This window comes from Lucilia cuprina, chromosome 3 (genome assembly GCF_022045245.1).
Source record: "Lucilia cuprina isolate Lc7/37 chromosome 3, ASM2204524v1, whole genome shotgun sequence".
Lineage (NCBI taxonomy): Eukaryota > Metazoa > Arthropoda > Insecta > Diptera > Calliphoridae > Lucilia > Lucilia cuprina.
In genome coordinates, this window is record NC_060951.1 from 26877838 (window position 1) to 26902369 (window position 24532).

At 27.7% G+C, this 24532-nt stretch overlaps 1 protein-coding gene across 4 annotated transcripts in view; it reads left to right on the forward strand.

Moving 5' to 3' along the window:
* LOC111686578 (hemicentin-1) overlaps nt 1–24532 on the forward strand; it is a 191460-nt gene that overhangs the window by 135060 nt on the left and 31868 nt on the right. For all 4 annotated transcript variants that reach the window (XM_046947183.1, XM_046947185.1, XM_046947184.1 and 1 more), the window contains 2 exons: nt 13800–13877; nt 16387–16619. In XM_046947183.1, the coding sequence (XP_046803139.1) occupies nt 13802–13877; nt 16387–16619 (309 nt within the window). In that variant the 5' untranslated portion in view covers nt 13800–13801. The remainder of the gene's footprint in view (nt 1–13799; nt 13878–16386; nt 16620–24532) is intronic.

Sequence of the window (24532 nt, forward strand, 5' to 3'; positions counted from 1 at the left end):
ATCTACCTATCTATCTATCTATCTATCTATCTATCTATCTATCTATCTATCTATCTATCTATCTATCTATCTATCTATCTATCTATCTATCTAACTATCTAACTAACTATTACTGACTGACTAACTAATAAATAAAATGACATGTTTAGGTAAATTTCAGCTCTTAACCCCTTAATTTCCAATGAAAGTTTTTGCTGGGATATAATCACTATATAATATATCTTTTGTTTATATGTATCTACGCTCAAAGCCTAAATATTTCATTAAGATTTTTAATTTGAATTCTTCATTTCTTATATGTGTTACCAATCAAATAACACCATTAATTTATTCAATAATTGTGTATAGGATTTTAGACATCTTTCCTACTTGTTAACTTTTGACACACAACTGTCGCTACTAATTGCGGCACCCAAAAATATTTGATTAGTGTAAGACACAAATTTGTTTAATTGGTTTGGGGAAAATTGACAAGTCATGTAGCTAAGTGTAAAATTTTAAAAGTCAAAGTGGCATTAAAAGGGGAACATTTACAAACACAAGTATGTATATATATAATATCTGTGTAGATATATAATGTATATTCTAGAAAAATGAGCTTTTTCGTATGGGGGATTGAACATAACAAAGGATCATATTATTCTTTTACTTCAAAGGACTTATTCATAATAAAGTTTTTTGTTATCAAAGGTTTATAAAACTTAAAAAAATGGAATAAAATGGAATGTTCTAATATAGATACGAATAGAATATAGCTTTTAAAAATCAAAGGAACTTATGATCTGCAAGGTTTATATAACAAAAACTATAATTGCATATTTTGGAAGATTTTAGACAAACAGAAACAGATTATTTTGGTTAGAGAGCATCAGTTGAAGATTTGCTCAATAAAAAACTGAAATTATTAATTTAAAACGTCTTAAACTTTTCTGACAATAGCTAAAAACAAGTTTGCATAATCATATAAGTACAAAAATTACTGTTCTAGTAATAATACATATATTTTATGTGACAAAATATTTTTACAACATATTCCAAAAAATATCAAATGTTGGATGGAGTTTTATTAAATTCAGAGATGATGAGCCAACATTATAATCATCATAACTCCTAAAGGGATTACAATAAATTAAAAATGTTAACACTATTTTTTAATGGCATTTAATACTATGTATATTTACGAATGATAAAATCATTATTTTAATTTGTTTTTTTAATGCATTTTTCTTTTTCTTTTATGCATTTATAGTGCATCTAAATTCTGTCAAATTAAGTTTATATATCTTAAATTTTCCTATAGAATAGTATACAAAAGTCGGATTTGAAATATGTTCAGCAATTTTCGGTATTTTGGCCGCAGATAACTTGGTCCACGAACGACTTAAAATATAATGGGAATCATCATAAAACAATGCAAGGAATGGGAGCTAAATTATAGACTGATAATTAAAAATATATGGGCATTTCCACCGAAAAGTCCACCGTGGCTCAAAAACTAAAAGTCATCAAAAATAAAATTTCAACTTCTATTATTATAGAAAAAGATTCAAATTTTATTATATTGAAGCTTTTCTTAACCACTATATTGAGAAATCGGAATTAAAAGTTACAATAATATTTCAGGCATATTTTCCACTTTTAGTAGCATTTGCTTTTGATAGTTTTTATTATTTTAAAGGCTAATATTTAAATGGACTTTTATCGGAAAACATTTGTTGAGTTAATAGTTATCTTAAAACATACAAATATAAAAAGATAAAGATCCTTAAAAGGCACATTTTCGGTTTTCTTTCATAGACTTTTAAATGTCACGTTCGTCACGTTGAAACAGGATTTATCCCCATAACTTTTTAGTTGGTATTCAGAAGTATTCAAAACTTTTAATCTAAATCAAGTTTAGTATATAGAACTAAATTTTAAAGAAAAGAAAAATAATTCTATGCGGGGTTATTTTTTTTAGAATTTCAAAGTCTGTCACGTCACGTCACATTACATAAATTTTCTCAAGTGCAACCTTGGAATTGTAAAATATTGTTATTTAAAAAGATGTGATATTTATGCAATTTATTCAATTAGGTGATAGTTATGATTTTTTAGTTGATAAGTGGAAGAAAAAGCACAGAAATTCAACAAATTATATTTTTAAGAAATGTATGGAAAAAAGTTATTTTCGGATGTCGGCTTTATATGGAAGTTTTTTGTGTGTTTGTATTATCAGGATGGCGAAATTTTAGTTATATATCCATGTTTATGGGTATATCAAATGTTGGCTTTGTATGGAAGCTATGCCTAATCATGGGCCAATTTTTAAAAAAATTAGGATGAACGATTTTTGCGTATGTCAAAATTATTTGTGTTGAATTTTATGGTGATATAAGCATTTTTAAAAGTTTTATGTTAATTAATGTTAATTCTTATATTATTCTTATATGGAAGCTATTTTTAACTAAAATGTTATTAAAAAGTCGAAATATTTCTCCGATTCCAAAAACATTCAACAATGTCCGTCCAAAATAAATCTATGGACTAATTAATTTGCAATAATATTGCAAATTTCATCATTGGAAATTTTGTCACATCACGTCATGTCACGTCACACATAACGGCTTGTTCAAAATAATCTGAAAACTATTTTTTAGTTCTAAAAGTTGAATAATAATCAATAAATATTCCAAATTACAATAAAAAAGTTTTTAAACAAATAAATATATAAATAAATATAAATATAAATAAATATATATACAAAATATTTTCTGTATATAAAAGTAACATTTTTCCAAAATTTTGTATATAAACATATATATACTGTTATTTGGTCATGGATTATTTGTGTTTAGCTGATTTTTAGGGGTGGACTTTGTATGACAGCTTTGAATAATTGTGGACCAATCGAAATAAAATTTCTCAGCTATGACCAAATACAAGCCTATCCCGAAAACATTTCATAGAGTGATTCATATAAATACAAAACATATTTGCTACGAATTTTATTACAAAAGCTTAATATATCAATGAAATATGTTCGTTTAAATGAATCTTGGAAGAGGACCTTATATAGGAGCTATGACCAATTGTGAAACAATACAAATCTATAATGACGGTATGATTTTTGTTCCCATTATATTTACTTATACAATATTTTGTGTTGGTAGTGGTATTTTAGGGAGTTATTAACTATGAACTAATTTGCGGGAATATATACCTTTGTATATGTAACTTTTCCATAACTTTTTAAGTTGTGAACCGATTTTGCTGGTTTTCAATACCAAACTGCTTAGGATAACAACTAATATTTTTGAAAATTTTATTTTATTTTATTTTATTTTATTTTATTTTATTTTAAATTAGTTTTAACAGATAGATAGACAGACAGACAGACAGACCGACAAACAAATCGACAGACAGACCGACAAACAAATCGACAGACAGACGGACATAGCTAAATCGACTCAAAATTTCACATGGATCCACAATATTTATACTTTGGTTGGTTTACGATATCTAGAATAAAATCTAAATCGTCTCTTCTTTAACTACAAATTAGCAGTAAAGTAAAATAATCGAATTAACAAGTTTTATAAGATATATTAAAAAAAAAACCGATCCAGATTCTCTTAAATGTGGTTCAGTTTATAATTAACGAAATCTGTTTGAGAGTACTTTAAAAGTGATAATGTAGGCCACTGTTTAACAAAAGGTATATTATCGGAAAGAAATAATAATGGGAATAGTATTTACACAAAAAAATATAACAAACACATTTAAACATGTAACATTTATGTAAATTTTCGGAAATTGTTAATGGAATAGGATTTCCGATAAAAATAAAAATCTCAAATAATGTTTATTACTTAAACTTTATTATAGATTTTATTCTTACCGGAAATCACATTTCATTAACAATTTTATTTTTAACTTTAAAAGAAAACATCACTTTTACGACAAGTATAACTAAATATTATAAAAACAAGACAATAAAATTTATTAAAATTCCAACAAAGTCTTTAAAGTTAAAACTTCAATATGTTTGAAGACATCATTAGATTAAACCTTTTTATAGCGCAATCATTTATATGCTCTCTAAGCTTGACAATTGATGTTATAAAAAATTTCGTATAAAACCTTAACAAATTCTCATTTTTAATTTAAGTCCCACTGGTATTAGAGTTGTAGCACAACTCAGACCATTGCAGTACTTGTATAGACATGTTACAATTTATATAGGGAAAATAAGGAAAAAATAAGTAATGGTGGTGTTTTATACTAAAATCTTAAACATTGTCGATGACGTTCTGAATGCGACTCCTGGGATCTAATGACAAATTGCCTACCACTGTGTCAGTTTCTTTTTTTTTCCTGCTTGTTTATTTCTCTCGTTATATTTGTTTACTAGAAAAAAGAGTCTGTCGTCTTTTTTCTAGTACTATTTTATATTTCTTTTTTAATGCTTAGATGGGTTTCGTTTACCCACTTGAGATGTAAGTGCAGTGCTGTTCAAAATTGTTTCAGGAAAATTTGCAAAATTAAATATTTTATTTTATTAAGAGACAATATTTGAATTCTATTGGTATGTAGACGACGAATACATAAACCTTGATTGTATTGATTGTCAATAGAAATATTACAAAACAATTTTGCCTGTCACTGTTTTAATTTAACGACATATATGCTTAAATTCTTGATGTTTTTTTTTTGTATTTTCTTTTCTTTCACTTGCCACTCATTTTAAATCACAACTTTTCTTTTTTACGAGTTTCTTTATTGTTGTAAAAAAAGTTTTTTTTTTTCATTCGTGTTTTCCCTTTTTTTGCTGCTCTTTATTTAAAAATACACAAATTGCAAATAGTATGAAATGGTGGGTAAATTTTTAAATAAGGCATTTTGTTGCTGTTTGTTTTCATCTTTCTCTAAGAAAAAAGATTCACCCCTCTTTGTCAAATCTTAAAAATTGTTTCCCTTCTTTGTTAAGCTTTTTATGTTATTTTTGCTATTTTTCAAAAAAAAAATGTTGTGCCCTTTCGGGGTTTTAACCTAAAGAAACTGTTTATTTACATGATAAGTAAGTAATTCCAATACATACTTAAATATACAACATAAACACAAGTACTTTCACACATGTACTCACGTCAACATATTTGTGAAAATTTTGATAGACTCAAATAAATACATACGTATGTAGGTATAATATATGTATGTGACTCGTTGCCCTAAATTTATGTTAAAGAATTCATATTTTGTTATAAAAGAGTTTATCGTACGTATTTGTAGGTTTATGTATATGAATGTATGTATATGTGCATATAACCCAATAAACAAACATTTTAGATTTATGCTAACAAGAGTAAAAATTTACCCAGCTATACGTTTCTAGGTTCAATAATGTAGATTATTCAAAAATACTTTTTCGGGAACAAAAAAATAGCAAATAGCAAAGTTTTATAGATTATCTTTCTCCTCATGCTTGGTTTCATATTTCTATGTTAATACAAGTAGGAAAGTATAGTCGGGCATGGCCGACCATTTAATACCCTACACCATGAGTATATTTTTAAAATTTTTATTTGTTATAAAGAAAGTTTTATGTTGACTACTACTATAATTTCAAAATATTTATGCAATTTATTGATAAAAAAAAACTAAAATTTCTAAATGAGGCTTTATATAGGTCAAATATGGGCTATCCTCGGTAAATTTGGGAGGAGGATATATTTTTAAATAACAGTTAGTTTTGTTGAGTTTCATTGCTATACAAATGGTTACAAGTCAATTTTAGACGTTTAAGACATTTTTGAAGGGGGTTTGTAAGGGCCGATCCTTTCGAAAATCTGCAGTGTGATTTATACTTATATAAAACTTATTTGTGCCAATTTTTAGAGAGATAATAGAATATTTGACGTAATTATGTTATAAAAAGTTCAAATCGGGAGGTACAGTTGTATGGGGGCTAGGTGAAATAATGGACCGATTTTAAACACTTTCAATAGGCTTCGTCCTTGTGCAAAAAAAACATGCTTGATCCAAATTTCATCAAATTATGTTGAAAATTGCGGCCTGTACCTTGCAGACAAGGTTTACATGGACCAGCCAGCCGGACAGACGGACGGACAAACGGACATGTCTTAATCGACTCAAAAAATGATTCTGAATCGATCGGTATACTTTAAGGTTAGTATTGGACCAATATTTTTGTATGTTACAAATATCAGCGCAAACGTATAATACTCTCCCCACTATAGTGATGTAGGGTATAATTATAGAAAACTAAAAAGTAAAAATGTTTATTTTCTCCTCATGCCTTAATTCAATTTTATCGTTTATCAATAGTCATATGAACATCAATACTGTTTTCAGAATAGTGTTGGTTCATTGATAGACCGATCCACAACATGTATAATGGTAGGAATATTTTGGTTTATATAAAATATGGTTAGGTTATGTTGATAGGAGGATGTATACTACATCAAATCCGATGAAATACACCTAGGCCACTATCGGACCTGTTGTGTGCTCCAATTCATAAAAATAAAAAAAATTGTTTACAGAATGTATTATTTTTCTCAGAATACGTACCATCATACTAACCTCAGACTTGCTCATTTTGAGGACATTTCTCATCTTGCTCTCATCAGGGTCACCCCATAGAATCTTTGTTTTGTAGCCATATAGTGTTAACCTTACCTCTGGGAGAGTATTTAGTTAAAGCTTTCTTACAATCCAATGCAGTCTTAGATTTTTTTTGCATTTAGAGAAGCCGACAGTTAAAGTTAAAATTTCAAAAAACAACTGCAAAATGTATAAATGAGAAAACGTTGGCATTGTAATCACGCGTCGTTTTTATATATCTCCAAAATATTTTTTATAAGGAACCAATATGGGAAAAGCTTAAATATTGGAAAAACAAACGTAAAAGTTTCGACAAAAACGACTTTTTAGGGAAGCACACTAACAGCACGAGTGTTCAAAACATTTTTAAATTTTACATGTTAAAATCATTAAGCCGCCATAAAATATTAAAGCGAATACAAAAGAAGATTGCGAATTTTTCTTGTTTTACTTTAGCGAATTTTAGCTGACAATGATTTTTATATGAAAATCGATAAGCCCTTCGAAAAAAGTACGTTTTTGCATTCAAAAAGTACAAAAAAATATATATAATTTCTTTACATAATTTAAATTAATCGAACTGGTTCTCATTTTAACGGATTTTTGGATTAATAATTTATATAAATTTAGGAATGAAAAAAACCTTTTAATTGTAGATAAGAAGAGATATGTTAACTGCAAAAGAAATTTCATAAAAATTTCTTGTTTGCGAAAATTCGGTGTTCCTTGTGTCGCAAGACGAAGCATGCCTAAACCGCCAATTAAAATTCTTAACACTAAACATTAATCGGTAGCTGACTGAAGTTAATATCAAAATCGATAAGCCATTAGAAAAAAGTACGATTTTGCATTAAATGTATTGAAAAAATTTCGTTAATGTAATTAAAATTTTCAAATCTCACACTGGACAACTATACGTATAAGTATTTTAATTTTAATATAATTAATTATAAAATAATCATACGACACATATATACTTTCCCATGCAATGCAAAAAAACAAAAATAAAGATAATAATAATTTAGTCATTCCATGTGTAAAACTGAGAATCATATTATTTTTATGATATATAAGTGAAAAAATACAAAATATAACATATAAGATAACTTAAAAATTCTTTTTAAATTTTTCTTTAAGTTTCATTTTCGATTTAAGTTGATTGTATGTAGTTACTTAAATAAATCAAACTTTCGCATTAAATACAAATTGCAAATATCATTTTACTTTATTCAAATACATACATATTATTTTCTCTTTTTCTTCTTTAAGAATATTGATATTTGTATTTTTAATATACATTCATACATATGTATGTATGTATATGTGTGTATATTTGTTGCTCTGAATGTAAGTATGCGTGTGATATTGATGAATGTTTTGCCTATCAAGTGCAAAAGTATTTGTATGTTAAGGACGTATTCTCTTCGTTTGACATATTGCAGCAAACAGTAAATAAATTCTAAATACAAAAAAATGTAACAAGAAAGGAATGAAAAAAAATTCGTAAGAAAGCAATAATAAATACTTACAAACATACATTCATTCAATCATTCACTTAAGTACACAAGCATCCATCTACATATATTCAAGTAAATATTAAAAATACATATATTCTTCATTCACACATGTACACGTATTTACAGTTTGAATAAGTATAATAACAGTGAGTGTCAAAACAAATTAGAGTATCATTAAAATGTTTGAAATTCTTTCCATATAATGGTAACAATAAATCAATCAAATGGAATTATTTAGATCGAATCGAATAAATATACTAATTTCTTCATACTAAATTTCGTGAAGATCGGTCTATAATTTGTTTCCTTTAACATGAATATTCACTCTTTTTTGAAAATGTATTTGTATTTCCTTTCACATTAAGTTGTTATTTATCAATAATATTCTATGTTTTTGAACCCATTTTATTTGATAGCTAAAGAGTTGGTGTGAAAGAAAATGTGTGTAGAAACACACATACATATATAATTGTATAACAAAAACACACATTTGCATAAATTTATTTATTTTTCAATTTTATTTAAAAATATTGTTGTTTATACTTATAAAAACAACAAATAAACACACATTTTATTAAAAATATATTTATGTACGTATTTGCACACATTTTTACATATTTACTCGAACACTAAGTACGCAGACAAAATAACCACATTTGTATATGCCCATTCATAGAATTGTATATGTATACAAATACTTGTACATACTTTAGAATTTATCAAATACATCAATAAACTTTTATGTGCTATAAGTATTTACACGCAAAGCTTTAAAATGATGATAGAAGTAATGAACTAAATGTCCTTTATGGTTTTATTGAAAATTTATTTTTAAAAGGATATAAAATAAAATATTTGCACATTAGTCGAAGTTCAATTGTACAGCATGTGCAAGTTGTAAATATGCTCAAACATTCATTTTATAATTTCCTCTTACCTCAAAGTTACAGATGTTGGAATATATTGCTAAACATTTCTTCATACATATCACATTATTATGAAAATAAGAGATACCGGATATTATATACAGCCCTTTGATATGGCAAATATGTATGATGTTATTCAATGAAAAACATAAAGCCCTCCTATTGGAAAGTTTTATTACAACAATTTTATTAACGTCATAACTTACACATGTAACTCTATATTGGTTACGAAAATAAAAACCATTTTCATCGTCTGTCATACACATCATATTGACATTTTATTACGGTTTAATTTATAAAGAATTGAACATGTTCTTATCAAAATTTTAAAGCCTTTTTATACCCACCATCAAAAAAGATGGGGGGTATATTGTTTTTGTCATTCCGTTTGTAACACATTGAAATATTCGTCTAAGACCCATAAAAGTATATATATTCTGGGTCCTTATTAGATTCTAAGACGATCTAGCCATGTCCGTCCGTCTGTCCGTCTGTCTGTCTGTCTGTCTGTTGAAAACACGATAGAGTCCAAACGGAAGTAGCTAGCGAGCTGAAATTTTGCACAGATACTTATAGTTTATCCAGTTTGTTTGGTATTGAAAATGGGTAATATCGGTCCACGATTTCACCTAGCCCCCATTTAAGGCCTCCTTTAGAAAATGACATTATCGCCAATAACTGACTAACAAAAGCATCAATAGCGCTGTAATTCGGCACAAACATGTTTTATGAGGACATAAATCTTTTCATAGAATTTCATAAGGATCGGTCCATAATTGACCCTACCCCCCATACAAAGTACCCTTCAGAAAATGACTTTATCGTTCACAACTGACTAACAGAAGCATCAATAGCGGTGTAATTCGGCACAAACATGTTTTATGGTGACATAAATCTCTTCGTAGAATTTTATAAGGATCGGTCCATAATTGACCCTACCCCCCATATAAAGTCCCCTTCAGAAAATGACTTTATCGCCAATAACTGGCTAAGAGAAGCATCAATAGCAGTGAAATTCGACACAAACATGTTTTATAGGGACATAAATCTGTTCATAGAATTTCATAAGGATCGGTCCATAATTGACCCTACCCCCCATACAAAGTACCCTTCAGAAAATGACTTTATCGCTCACAACTGACTAACAGAAGCATCAATAGCAGTGAAATTCGACACAAACATGTTTTATGGGGACATAAATCTTTTCGTAGAATTTTATAAGGATCGGTTCATAAATGACCCTACCCTCCATATAAAGACCCCTTCAGAAAATGACTTTGTCGCTCATAAGTGGCTAAGAGAAGCATCAATAGCGGTGAAATTCGGCACAAACATGTTTTATGGTCTCATAAATCTCTTTGTAGAATTTTATAAGGATAATTGACCCTATCCCACCTATAAGGTCCCTTTCAGAAAACGACTTTAATGCTCATATCTACCTTAAGAAGCATATATATAACAATAATATTCGACATATAAAAGTTTTATGGGAACTAAAATCATTTTCTTAAATGAGTCCATTATTATATGATGAGTCCATTATTATGTAACCCCCTAATAATGTGCCCTTTAGACAACGAATTCAACGCTCATTACTACAAAATTCTACATACACAAGTTTCGTGCGAGCCAAAATCTCCCTATCAAATTTTATAAGGATCGATCCTTATTGAAAGTAAGAATATCGGTTCACGTTTTCTCCTATCTCTAATAAAATGCCCCCTTCAGAAAATAACTTTATCGCTAAGAGATGTATGCTCATATCTGCTCATAACATATATATAAAGCAATAAAATACGACATAAAAAAGTTTTATAGGAAATAAAATCATTTTCATAAATTTAATGAAAATGGATTTATAATTGACCTTACCAAGGTCCCCTTCTGAAAATGACTTTAAGACTTATTACTGACCCAAAAATGTAAGTACATCAGTAAAATTCTACATAAACATGAATGATTTGATGGTGGGTATATAAGATTCGGCATGGCCGAATATAACAATATTACTTGTTGTTATTTACTTATTTATGTTCAATATAATTGAATTGGGAAAAACATATTTAAAGAATGGTGCAATAATTTTGTCCTTGACATTTGATATGGTCACAGCAAGCTAACTAAAATAGTTTTCGAAAAAACGGACTTTTGTGCTTTTACTCAAAAAATTCGTGTTATCAGAACACGAACCTTCCCAGCAAAAACTTTCGTTTCCTTGAAAGTGGTTCAAATACTAAAATATACTTACACAATAGAATTATTATTTTAACACGGTAATGTCATTGGAGTCAAGTACTTACCATAAACGCTTACAAGTAATTAGAAAGATTAGTCGTTGTAAATCGTGTGAAGAAACGCTAAAGCGATATAACTTCACAGGCAAGAAAACTAATATATTAGAAGGTATTTATTTATATAACACATTATAAGTAAAACCTTATTAGACTATTTCTATGTAATGCACACGATATATAGAAACTATTGAAAACTATGTTGTTAGGTAAGTAATAACAATTGAAAGTCATTACCTAGTTTTTACTGGGCTTTAATTTCACTCTAAACGTATTTATTTGATTAAAAGTTTTTAAAAAATTCAAATCTACATTCATTTCCCGGAATAGTAACCGAATTCCAATATAAGTAATATACGAATAGCTTATTTTGTGTAAATAAATAACTATATTTAAAATTTTATAAAAATTGGCTCAATGATTTTGAATAAAATTAAATTTTCCGATTTTTCCTTTTTGCAATTTTTTTCTAGTAAAAAAGCAAATATTTTGTTTCAACAAATTTCACAGAGTGTCATTCCATTTGTAACACAACAAAATATTGTTCATAGACCCATAAAAGTATATACATTCCGGGTCCTTATTAAATTCTAAGACGATCTAGCCATGTCCGTCCGTCTGTCTGTTGAAATCACGATAGGGACCACACGAGAAAGCTGGACAGTTAAAATTTTGCATAAATGTTTCCTATTGCTAAGGTTTGTTTGGTATTGAAAATGCCCCTATACAAGTGGACCTCCTGAAAACAGCTTTAACGGGCATAACTGCTTTAGAAGTACGAGTATAGCAATGAAATTGGATATAAATAAGTTTCATATGAGTCAAAATATTTCTACCAAATTTTTTGAGGATCAGTCCATAATTGACCCTAGCCCCCATATAAGATCCCCTTAAAAAATGACTTAAACACTCATTGCTGGCCCAAAAATGCGAGTATAGCGATGAAATTCGGTATAAGTAAGTTTCTTATTAACCAAAACCATTAACCCATTTTTTTAAGGATCCGCTCATAAATGACAGTTTAAAAATTGAACTAAAATATTTGGTTTTTAAAGATTAATATTTTGTTAGTTAAAAAAAGGCTCTGTCCATAATTCACTTACGCCATATTTCAAATATCACCCAGATGTTTATGGGGGAGCATTCCTTTTACCGCATGCGGTTTAATGGTGGATATATGAGATTCGGCACAGTCGAATATAACACTCTTACTTGTTTTTGTGTAAAAAGGGTAACATTTTCAGATTCTTATAATTCAGGTTTTCTTATAATTTTGGAAGATATATCCAAAATATTTATTAAAATTTCTTAGTTAAAAAGTTATAAATGGCCAAAAAAGGAACTAAAATTACTTTTGTTACACATTTGCATACCTTAAAAGTACGAATTTTAAAAAAGTACCGACACCCATTTTAAGAGAAGGTACATCTAAAATTGTTTTTATATTATATTGTTTTTAGATTTTTTTCCTTTTTTACCCTTAAATGTACAAATTTCCAAAAATTGAATCAGTAATGCAACTCTTATCTATATGTAGATTACAAATACTTTATTTGGTTATTTGTGTCAAAAATTTGGTTTAAATTATTAAAATGCATTTATTAACATTTACTTATCTCTATTTATACACAAGTAAACCAGAAAACCAATTCAACGATAACAATTTATTATGATGTATAACATTTTTGTAATATGTGTATGTTTGTCCATTAGCTAAATGTCTTTGAAATAACTTTTAAAATAAAATGAACAAGAATTTAAATTTAAATTTCATTAAGTTTTAACCATAAAATCATGTATAAATAGTTTAATAAAAGAAGTAAATATAAACCAAGTATTTGCCATAAATTTCAATCAATTGTCAAGACACAATAAGAGATAGAAACACAAATAGAAATAGGAAAATTTAGCAAAACATTATTGGAAACAACATTGGATTATTGTTTGATTATTTTGCAAAAACAATATGAACATGAAAATAATGTTTAATGTACAGAAAGATGGACATCATATTTTAATGTTTTCGTTAAGATAAGAGAGTAGGTTAAAAAGTTTTAACCTACTCTCTTATCTAATATGTATGTGTTAATATAAAGTTTAAATAGATTTTTGGAAAAGTATTAAGTATACTAATGAAAACAGAAGGCAATAATCCTTTTGGTTACCATAAGTTCAAAAAACTATGTAATTTTTGATAACAATCAAATGCATACCATAGTAAAATTTTCAGTGTAAAACCGATAAAATATTTAATCACTCAAAAGTCAACCTTTATGTTTACTGGGTAATATTTCTCGTTTATTCAGTATCTCTGTTGTAGTATTTTTATGTAAAATTTATTCCTTTCCACAAATTGTGTACATATTAATTAATTAAATTGTTCCAATTATTTAAACAATGCATACATTATAAATTTAGTTATATTAGTATAAAATCTAATAATTCTCTGTGTTCTAATTTAGATATGGAATCAAAAACAATTTGGATATTTGCCATTGTTTATTCAGCAATCCAGCATTTTGTATCCTGTTCAGCACCATGTAAGTATACTTAATTTAACAATACATATTTACAAACTAAATTGTTTGTTTATTTGTATGTTGCCAAGCATATTTAAATAACACAATAGTGTTGATTGATAAACAATATATATAAATTATGTATTTAATAGCATACAGAATGAGTTAATAAAATTGAATAAAGAAAGCCAAAAGCGTAAATTTTTAACAGACTCACAAACTGTTCAGTTTAAGAATTTTTGATTCCCGATATTTCATTAGCGAGCATTAAAAATTATAGTCAAAAGTCTAGTCTAGATTCTAGCATATAGCGTTGCCTGCATTCTGACTTATAGTTTAGTCTATAGTCTGGTGTTTAGTGTAGTCTATACTCTAATCCATAGTCTAGTCAATAGTCTAGTCTATAGTCTAAACAATAGTCTAGTCTATAGTGTAGTTTATAGTATAGTCTATAGTGTAGTCTATAGTCTAGTCTATTGTCTAGTCTATAGTCTAGTCTATAGTCTAGTCTATAGTCTAGTCTATAGTCTAGTCTATAGTCTAGTCTATAGTCTAGTCTATAGTCTAGTCTATAGTCTATTCTATAGTCTAGTCTATAGTCTAGTCTATAGTCTAGTCTATAGTCTAGTCTATAGTCTAGTCTATAGTCTAGTCTATAGTCTAGTCTATAGTCTAGTCTATAGTCTAGTCTATAGTCTAGTCTATAGTCTAGTCTATAGTCTAGTCTATAGTCTAGTCTATAGTCTAGTCTATAGTCTAGTCTATAGTCTAGTCTATAGTCTAGTCTATAGTCTAGTCTATAGTCTAGTCTATAGTCTAGTCTATAGTCTAGTCTATAGTCTAGTCTATAGTCTAGTCTATAGTCTAGTCTATAGTCTAGTCTATAGTCTAGTCTATAGTCTAGTCTATAGTCTAGTCTATAGTCTAGTCTATAGTCTAGTCTATAGTCTAGTCTATAGTCTAGTCTATAGTCTAGTCTATAGTCTAGTCTATAGTCTAGTCTATAGTCTAGTCTATAGTCTAGTCTATAGTCTAGTCTATAGTCTAGTCTATAGTCTAGTCTATAGTCTAGTCTATAGTCTAGTCTATAGTCTAGTCTATAGTCTAGTCTATAGTCTAGTCTATAGTCTAGTCTTCTAGTCTATAGTCTAGTCTATAGTCTAGTCTATAGTCTAGTCTATAGTCTAGTCTATAGTCTAGTCTATAGTCTAGTCTATAGTCTAGTCTATAGTCTAGTCTATAGTCTAGTCTATAGTCTAGTCTATAGTCTAGTCTATAGTCTAGTCTATAGTCTAGTCTATAGTCTAGTCTATAGTCTAGTCTATAGTCTAGTCTATAGTCTAGTCTATAGTCTAGTCTATAGTCTAGTCTATAGTCTAGTCTATAGTCTAGTCTATAGTCTAGTCTATAGTCTAGTCTATAGTCTAGTCTATAGTCTAGTCTATAGTCTAGTCTATAGTCTAGTCTATAGTCTAGTCTATAGTCTAGTCTATAGTCTAGTCTATAGTCTAGTCTATAGTCTAGTCTATAGTCTAGTCTATAGTCTAGTCTATAGTCTAGTCTATAGTCTAGTCTATAGTCTAGTCTATAGTCTAGTCTATAGTCTAGTCTATAGTCTAGTCTATAGTCTAGTCTATAGTCTAGTCTATAGTCTAGTCTATAGTCTAGTCTATAGTCTAGTCTATAGTCTAGTCTATAGTCTAGTCTATAGTCTAGTCTATAGTCTATTCTATAGTCTAGTCTATAGTCTAGTCTATAGTCTAGTCTATAGTCTAGTCTATAGTCTAGTCTATAGTCTAGTCTATAGTCTAGTCTATAGTCTAGTCTATAGTCTAGTCTATAGTCTAGTCTATAGTCTAGTCTAGTCTAGTCTATAGTCTAGTCTATAGTCTAGTCTATAGTCTAGTCTATAGTCTAGTCTATAGTCTAGTCTATAGTCTAGTCTATAGTCCAGTCTATAGTCTAGTCTATAGTCTAGTCTATAGTCTAGTCTATAGTCCAGTCTATAGTCTAGTCTATAGTCTAGTCTATAGTCTAGTCTATAGTCTTGTCTATAGTCTAGTCTATAGTCTAGTCTATAGTCTAGTCTATAGTCTAGTCTATAGTCTAGTCTATAGTCTAGTCTATAGACTATAGTCTAGTCCATACTATTTTTAGACACTTGTAATTATACATCACTGCAGTAGGAGTTTGTGCTGATGTTTGTAATACTCATAAATATTGATCCTACATCCACTTTAAAGTATACCAATCGGGTCAGAATCACTTTCTAAGTCGATTTAGTTATGTCCGTCCTACTTCCCTATGAGACCACTTGTGGAAAATCTCTACAAAAATAATAAAATAATAAATAATAATAATAAAATAAATAAAAAAATAATAGTAAAATAATAAATTTATTATTTTTTTAAGAATAATCCACATTTTTAACATACTGACTGATGTAAGGTATCATATGGTCGGCCACGTTCGAATATGCATTCATAATTGTTTTTATATTATATTTATATTGGCCTTGATATCTTTTCAGTAAAGCGACCACGGGCTGGCGATCCTTTTGATACATTTCCGAAAAACTTTTGGCAAGAATTTTCGTCACCTTTCACAGACACACCAGAGGATGAAGAACTAGAAATAACGGAGACTACTACACATGAACCATTTCCATTTTTTGCTGATCCATTTACCACGGTAAATGTAAGCACACAATTGGGAGCAAATGTTTATCTACACTGTCGCGTCAACGATTTGCAAGGGAAAACAGTAAGTTTAAGTATTTTATAAAAACAACCTATTAAGTATATTTTAAAAGGGAAAGCAAAAGCAGAGAAGAGCAGATCTATACTTAGATTATTGGGTATACAATTTGTTATAAAATCAATAAATATTGTTATATTTAAGATTCTATCAATAGTCTATATATTTCATTCAACAAATTCACCCATTATCATTCACTTCAATATCATACATTCATCTCAATTTTTAACGAACCATGATAAATAGGAATTCCTTAGCAAAAAATAAATAAAATAAACTTTACTACAGAAGAATAGAAAAGTGAAATTGATGTAAATAATATATGGTTTTGAAGGTTGCTGCTTACTAATAGATATCAATTTTATTGTTAAGATTGTTTTGCTTTATATCAATGTTAAGAAAAAAACAATCGCCTGAAAAAAAAACATGTTTAGCAAACGCAGGCAAAAAATCTAACAAAAACATTAAGGAAAATTCAATATTATATCAATTTTCCTCAATGTATGTCTGCGTTTTTTATACAAATATTGTGAAAAGAAATTTTAAGTGATAAGGTTACGATATCTGTTTATCTAATTTGATATCTATGGCACACTTATCCTTACATAGGTGTATCCTTTTACCCAGCAAAAACATCCTAATTACTTGTTCCTACTCAATGACTACTTAGAAGGAGACTGGTAATGACTTTATAAATAGCTATGTAATACAAAATAGAACCTAGGGATCAACATTGAAAACCAAGAAATATATCAAAGGATACAGACAGCAGAAGGTAAATCATCTAAATCCAAGACCATGTTGAACTTTCAATGGTACGAATGTGGTACCAGACAACTTGCGAATAATCTGAAGAAATCGAAGAATTAGAAGCGAGATAATCAAATAAGACCCTTTTAAATAATGAAATGGTGAAAAGAACCATTGGACGACTCTATCTAAGGAGTGTCAAATTTGCCAAAAGTTCAGTGAGACTGTGGAACATTTTCGTAAAATATTAATTTGGAGCGATATTATTCCAGGTATTTCATACCTCAGCAACACGAATCGGAATATTCTAGGAAACTAAACATTAGATATTAATACCTTCTTAACATATTCCAACTAAAGTAGTGGCCTAATCGTCTTTCTTCAAATTTAATATAGGAAACATCCTTACTTCAACTTAACCCTAACCTAAAGAGAAGTTAAGTATTATTTTAATTGCTAAATTCTAATCCACTGTGCAATGCTATGATTTTATACTTTTTCGTACAACCTACACATTATTTACCATGAATAGAAAAGTGATTTAGTTATTTAATGATTAAAAAGTTATTGGTCATTATGTAACAAATGTATATTGATTAAATGTACATGCTTAGGATTTTCTTGTAAATACTATTGTACTTATTACATATAATAACTTAAGACGGATATTCATACATTGATAGACTAAGTATGTATAACAATAGGGAAAATTTTACATGAGTTCGGTAGTGATTTTCAATAAGTTTGTATAAAGCTGAATACGTTGATTTGAAGATATTTCCGAATTATTACATAATATAATCTAATACACTTATGGCTTTTTTTTTCATAAACATTTATCAAAGGTTTACAGAACAAATTTTGTATGAAAATTTGATTTATAAACATTTGATAAAAGTTTATGAATATGGCTCTCAGATTTTATTATGTTTCCTTTTATAGTAAATCATTTAGCACAATAGACGAAATCGTAAACTATAATTAGGTAGGAGTAAAAGTTATAAATAAAAGTATGATAGTAGAGATAAAATCCAGGAAAAACTTACATTGAAAAGTAATGAGTTAAAATGCTAATAAAACCTTTTTTCATTACTTATTCATTCAATAGTATTCATATAGAAGTAAGTACAACCCATTACCTAGTTTTTGCTGTGAATGTGTTAAAAGTTCTGGAGAAATTATAGGCTCCGGAGTTTTGTTACCAAGTTGTTTTCTCTTATTTGTGAGTTTATTATAAAACAGTTTTACAGCTTTGATTGATTACTAGTATTACCAACCAATATTACCATTTACAAACCACACATTTACGAACTAATAATTAAAATCTTTTTTTCCGTAATACACCTTAAATGAATAAATTTAATTTAAAGTAACATTTAATTTACCAAAATATTCTAATCGAAAGATTAAATCACTTCAATTATTCTACAAATAAAATAACATTTTAATTGTTTAGAAAATTTTGTTTATCTTTTTGAGAGATTGTTTGTTATTCAGTTGAGTCAGCCCAACCCTTAAGGAAACATACATCAAAAATTTCTTAAACAAAACCCAGACTTGTTAAGCAAACAATCTTGACAAACATCTATGTACATGTTCATTAGGGTAGTGTCATTGTTGAAAGAAATCCTTAAAACATGTGTATTAAAAACATGTTTTTATAAAAAAAAAAAAAAAAAACATGAAAAATTATTTTGGACTCCTACTAATATTTAAACAAAAACAATTGTTGAAGTATGGAGGCGCTTATAAAATGTTTAAGTATACTTAATACCGAGTTTTATTTTAATAACCTATAAATCTACATATATTTGAGAAAATCATATGATTATAATAATTTTTGTAAAACAGATTCAAAATCACTTTCTCAATAGATTTAATGATGTCCGTTCATCAACTTGCTTATAAATTTTTCAATGACATTCTAATAAAACAAAATACACATCCATAATTTCCGGTTTTAATCAATTTTATAGAAATCTACACAATTTAATTACGATATAATATTAGGGTATCATAGAGTCGAATATGCTCAACTATAAATTCTTATTTGTTATCCTTTTTATTTTTTTGTTGGCAGCACGTGTTTAGATACTTTAAGAATAATATTTCTACAATTTAGTTTATAACAATCAAGGCAAGAGTAAAAATATAAAAAAACATGTTTGTGCAAAAGTTTTGTAACCTTTTACATGTGAAATGTACAATCAAGCTGTTTCTAAGCAACTTTGAAGTGCAAATTCTGATAAAGAAAATAACAACAATCGAATTTTACGCAATTTACTAAAGGCTTAAAAATATAATTAAAAAATTCTTGTTTTTTTAGAATTGAAACTGTAACAAACAGTAGTATTTAAAATATGTGTTTATTATTTTATGTATATAATTCAATTTTTATTAATATGAACATCAAACAGAATTACGGCATGGAATAATAAATATCTTTAAAAAAATAATTATTGCTTAAAATTATCTTCATTTAATAATTAAAACAAACATCACTATTTGTATTTGTTGATGTCAATATTATATAAAACTTAGTTAGTTAGTTAGTTTGAAAGGAGGATGTATATACATCAAATCCGAAGAAATACATCTAGGCTTCTATCGGGCCTATTGTGCGCTCCTTGACCAGTGTCTCAGGTGGGAATCGAACCCACCACCTCTAGTCTACCAGACTAGAACACTAACCACTAACCTACCGAAGGCCACATATAAAACTTAATAATAAAGAAAACTTGAAGAAAAGTTAAATCCTTAGCATGCTTTCGACAAACTATCCAGGACATAGATATTGTGTCTTAAAACTATAATAGACCAGTAATTAATAAAACTTTGTGACAAAATCAATGAAATCCTCATATTTTTTTATTCATCTTTAAAAAATAATTGTTTAAGTCTGATTAAATAATGTTGCTGCTATCGAATTAAACACAAAATGACAATTGAATATTTCATAATTAATGTGATTCAATTATAATTGTATTAAAATTAATAACAATTTGCATATACATATTTTGTTTTAAATGAATAATCACAATTTACGTGATTTTCTATTTAAATTAAATCATTTTAAATTTAAAGCTATTTATGTTGTTTAACATCACGTATGAGTGATATTTTTGAAAGAAATATTAAGTATACGTACCAGGTACACTACTAAATGTGCTTGACTGTGGAATATGGAAAAAGTGAAAATTTGTAGGTACAACGAAAATATAGGCGGGCATGTCCGACCATATGATACCCTCCCATACCACACAGTATTTAGATACTGTTAATTTTTGGAAATAATTCGGAAACTCTAGAACTATTGGATAAATTGCAATTTCACAAGTTTAGAGCCCAGTAGTTTTAAGTCATCATGAGCGGAATGATATCCGGTGAGTAGCCCTTCACAATTGGTCAGTTCATGTGTTAAAATTAAAAAAAAATAAATTAAAAATATAACTATTCCTTGAGAAATATGCTTAAACGTGTGGAGTATCCTCTTTGCTTCAAGAAATATTTAAGCTTATATTTTTTTAGTCTTAAACAAGTTTTGCAAAGGTACTAAACTGAGATAAAGATACTAAACTGAGATAATCGACACGGGTAGTTAGATGGACAAACACTACGATCTAATCAGAAAACCACATTCTAATTTGGAGTGAGTTGTAACATATTTACTCTTTTTTTTTTTGAAGGGTATTTTTTTATAATTTTTATAAAATAATTTTCCATCCCCATAAAGAATATACTCTCGATCTTTATAGATAGCGGGGTCGATTTAGCCATATCTGCCATATTTAGATTTATTGTGTATGCTAAGACAAAAATAATAAATCTACAACAACACTCAAAATTGTACGGAAAATTTTGTTATTGTACTTGCTTGTTTATAAAAACAAATCAGAGAGGATTTTTGGTAATTTTTTGTTGATCAAATTTCAAAAATTTATAAATGTTCTATAATATTGAACCTAGAAACATGACATTTTCTATGTAATGTCCAGAGTTAGTGAAAATCTATAAATCTAAGTTAATTAAAATCTGTAGGAAAGTATTTTTTTGGTACTTTTGCCCTTCTATGACTTATACTTTTTGGCACACAAATTGAATGAAAACATCGGAACATCACTTCGACTAAAATAAATAACTAATAATGCTAAATATTTAAGAAATCAACTACTAACTTTCCTCATTTATAATCGATTTTAAACTTCAATATTGATAGTTTGCTTAAATGTTCAAGTATACACAATCTACATTATTTGCATGCTGCTTGCGATTTAATCAACTTACAGTATAATGTAAAAGCAGCATCTGCTAAATATATTCCACAATTGTACAAATTCCATTTACAATATTTTGCCTTTAAGATATGGAAACATTGAAAAACTATTAAACAACATAATGACAGGAAACCTGTTTAATTTATCCAAATAAATCTATAATGAAGGAAGTAAAAACAAAAACAAACTTTAGTCAATAAGTTCGATGAAAAATTTTTAGCAATAAACATGTTGATCTTTTGCTGTTTTTTTTCAGCACTGATTTATATACAAAATTTAAATAATTTTGATGTAAATATGTTGTGTTGTGTTATTAGATGTAGACTATAAAATGAAGAGTATATGCTGTGATTCTTGTTGCTTGTAGCAACACAGATGTTTATGGATGTTGTTTATTTTTTTCTCTGTACAACACATTTTACATCGTCAACATCAACCACATCAAATTCTATTACATATTTGCAAGAACATCATCATCATAAAGTTAGTTTGACTGGAAAGGTCTAAAATCACATGCTGTTTTTTATTTTATTTTATTTTTCTCATGATGAAACGTGTACGGAATTGCTGACAGTTTCCATGTTCGTGAGTTGAATGCGTCTAAATTTTATTTTTTTGTTTTAATCTCATAAACACTAACATACACTTTTATATACTTGTAAAAATTGACTATTTACTTACCTTACAGGTATGTATGAGATTTAGAATGCAACTAGAAATAATTCATACAGAAGATCTTCAAGTAACCTCACAGAAGTTCTTCAAATATCAAAATGTAACAGTAGAGAAAAAATTAAAACAAAATCCATACTTTCATTGTAAATTAGTTAAACTTTGAAAAGATCTATTCATAGTCATACCGCTAGTTTAAAGTATGAACGCTAAAGTCATTTTTATAAGGATTTTGGTTCCTGCAAAACTTGTTTATTATTGGTCTTTATTGGTATGCTAAAACTATATATGAGCTATTATTTTATTATTTTCTGATGGGACTATATCTGAAGGGTAGGATCATTTTGTTTTCCTCCATAATAAAGTGGCCACTCTAATATACATCTATAGAATTATAACCTGTTTTTGTGGTTTACCACACTTTATCACGCATCAATTCGTATGTTGAAGTAGATTTGAAAAGTTTGTTTACATTAGTTCTGGTAGTTTTAGAAGCAAGTACATACATAAAGTTGTACATATTAAAATATACATAACCCTACAGTTCAGGAAGGCTGTTTACTTGACTTTCTAAAGAATTGCACAAAATTGACGAAATTCGTCATACGTAACGAACTGTGCGATAGTTTTGTTTCTATTTCTTACGCAGACAAACGACGAGGTAATTGGGGAAAATTGTTTTAAGACCAATTCCGGGAGCCCGAATTTTCTGAAATTTGGCGGCTGTGAGTACACCTAATGACAATACAATATTATGTTCGAATATTCGAAAATTCGAAGTTATGTTCGAAAAATTTTTTATGCTCTTAAAATAATCTCTGGGTCATAAAAACTAAAAAAAAAATTTTCTAAAATTCGAACTTAAGTTCGAAAAACTTTTAAAGCCATTAAAACCAGTTCTGGTGTCCGAAATTGTATGATATTTGTCAGTTTGGAGTACACTTGATGACACTACAATGGTATGTTGAAATATTTAAAATTATGTTCGAAAATTCGAAGTAATGTTCGAAAAAATTTTGAAGCTATTAAAATAATCTCAAAATTGGTGATATTCACAAAAATATAATTTTAGTTTTTTTCGAGCCCAATTTCTTACATTTTCTACTTTCGAAATAATATTCGAATAAATTTTAAAGCTGTTAAAATTATCTCAAAATCGTGGAGATTCACAAAAATTTAATTTTGTTCCTTTTTCTTACTTTTTCCAATTACGAACAAACAAATATTGAAACGAATTCACAGTACGAATAATTTGATTGTGTTCCATTTGACGAATTTCGTATAGTTCGTCGTGCTATACGAAATTCGTCGTTCGTCCCAAGGGTTAAACGTACAATAATAAAAAAAGTACAAACAATTTTCAAAACTAATTTTTTATCATTTACAAGTGGAAGTAATTGTAATTCCTTATACTGCAATAACACAAATTCTAAGTAATTGTAATAGTTAATATATCAATTACTTCTGCAAGTAATTGTAATTATTAAAAAAAATAATATAATATTCGTAATTGTAATTAAAGTAAAACCAATTACTATTATATGTAAATACAATTGAATTATATACCTACCGCAATTGTAAAGCCAATCAGTTCAAGTACAAAATTCTGAAAAGTAAAAAAAAAATTATATTAATTTTTTTTCAGTTACAATTAGAAGTAATTGTAAATATATATTAATGTACTACAAATTACTATTATTTGTAATTATAATGGTATTATATCCTACCTACAATTACTGGTAATTATAATGTTGATAATGTTACCAAATTCAGAAAAGTTAATTGTTTTTCAATTAAAAGAAATTGTAATTACAAAAACTTGTAATTGTAATGAGTTTTAGAAATATTTGTAATGGTGGTATACTGCAATTACTATTACAAGTAATTATAAATGTTTAGACAAATTTAAAATTCCTAATTGTAATTAAGATACTACAAATTGCTATTATTTGTAATTATAATTGACTAATTACCTATTAAAATTACAAATAATTGCTATATTTATTAACTCAATTACAATTATAAATCTTAGTAAAATTTAAGTTTTAAAATTGATTGTTTTTTTAAGTACAACATGTATTGTAAAGACAAATAAATCAATTACAAGTAATTGTAATGATACATACTTCAATTACTACAAATAATTGTAAATATTTTAATTAAACTAAAAAATAGTGAAAAATTGAGTGTCAAATATTTAATTCTTGAGTTAAATTTTTTTGT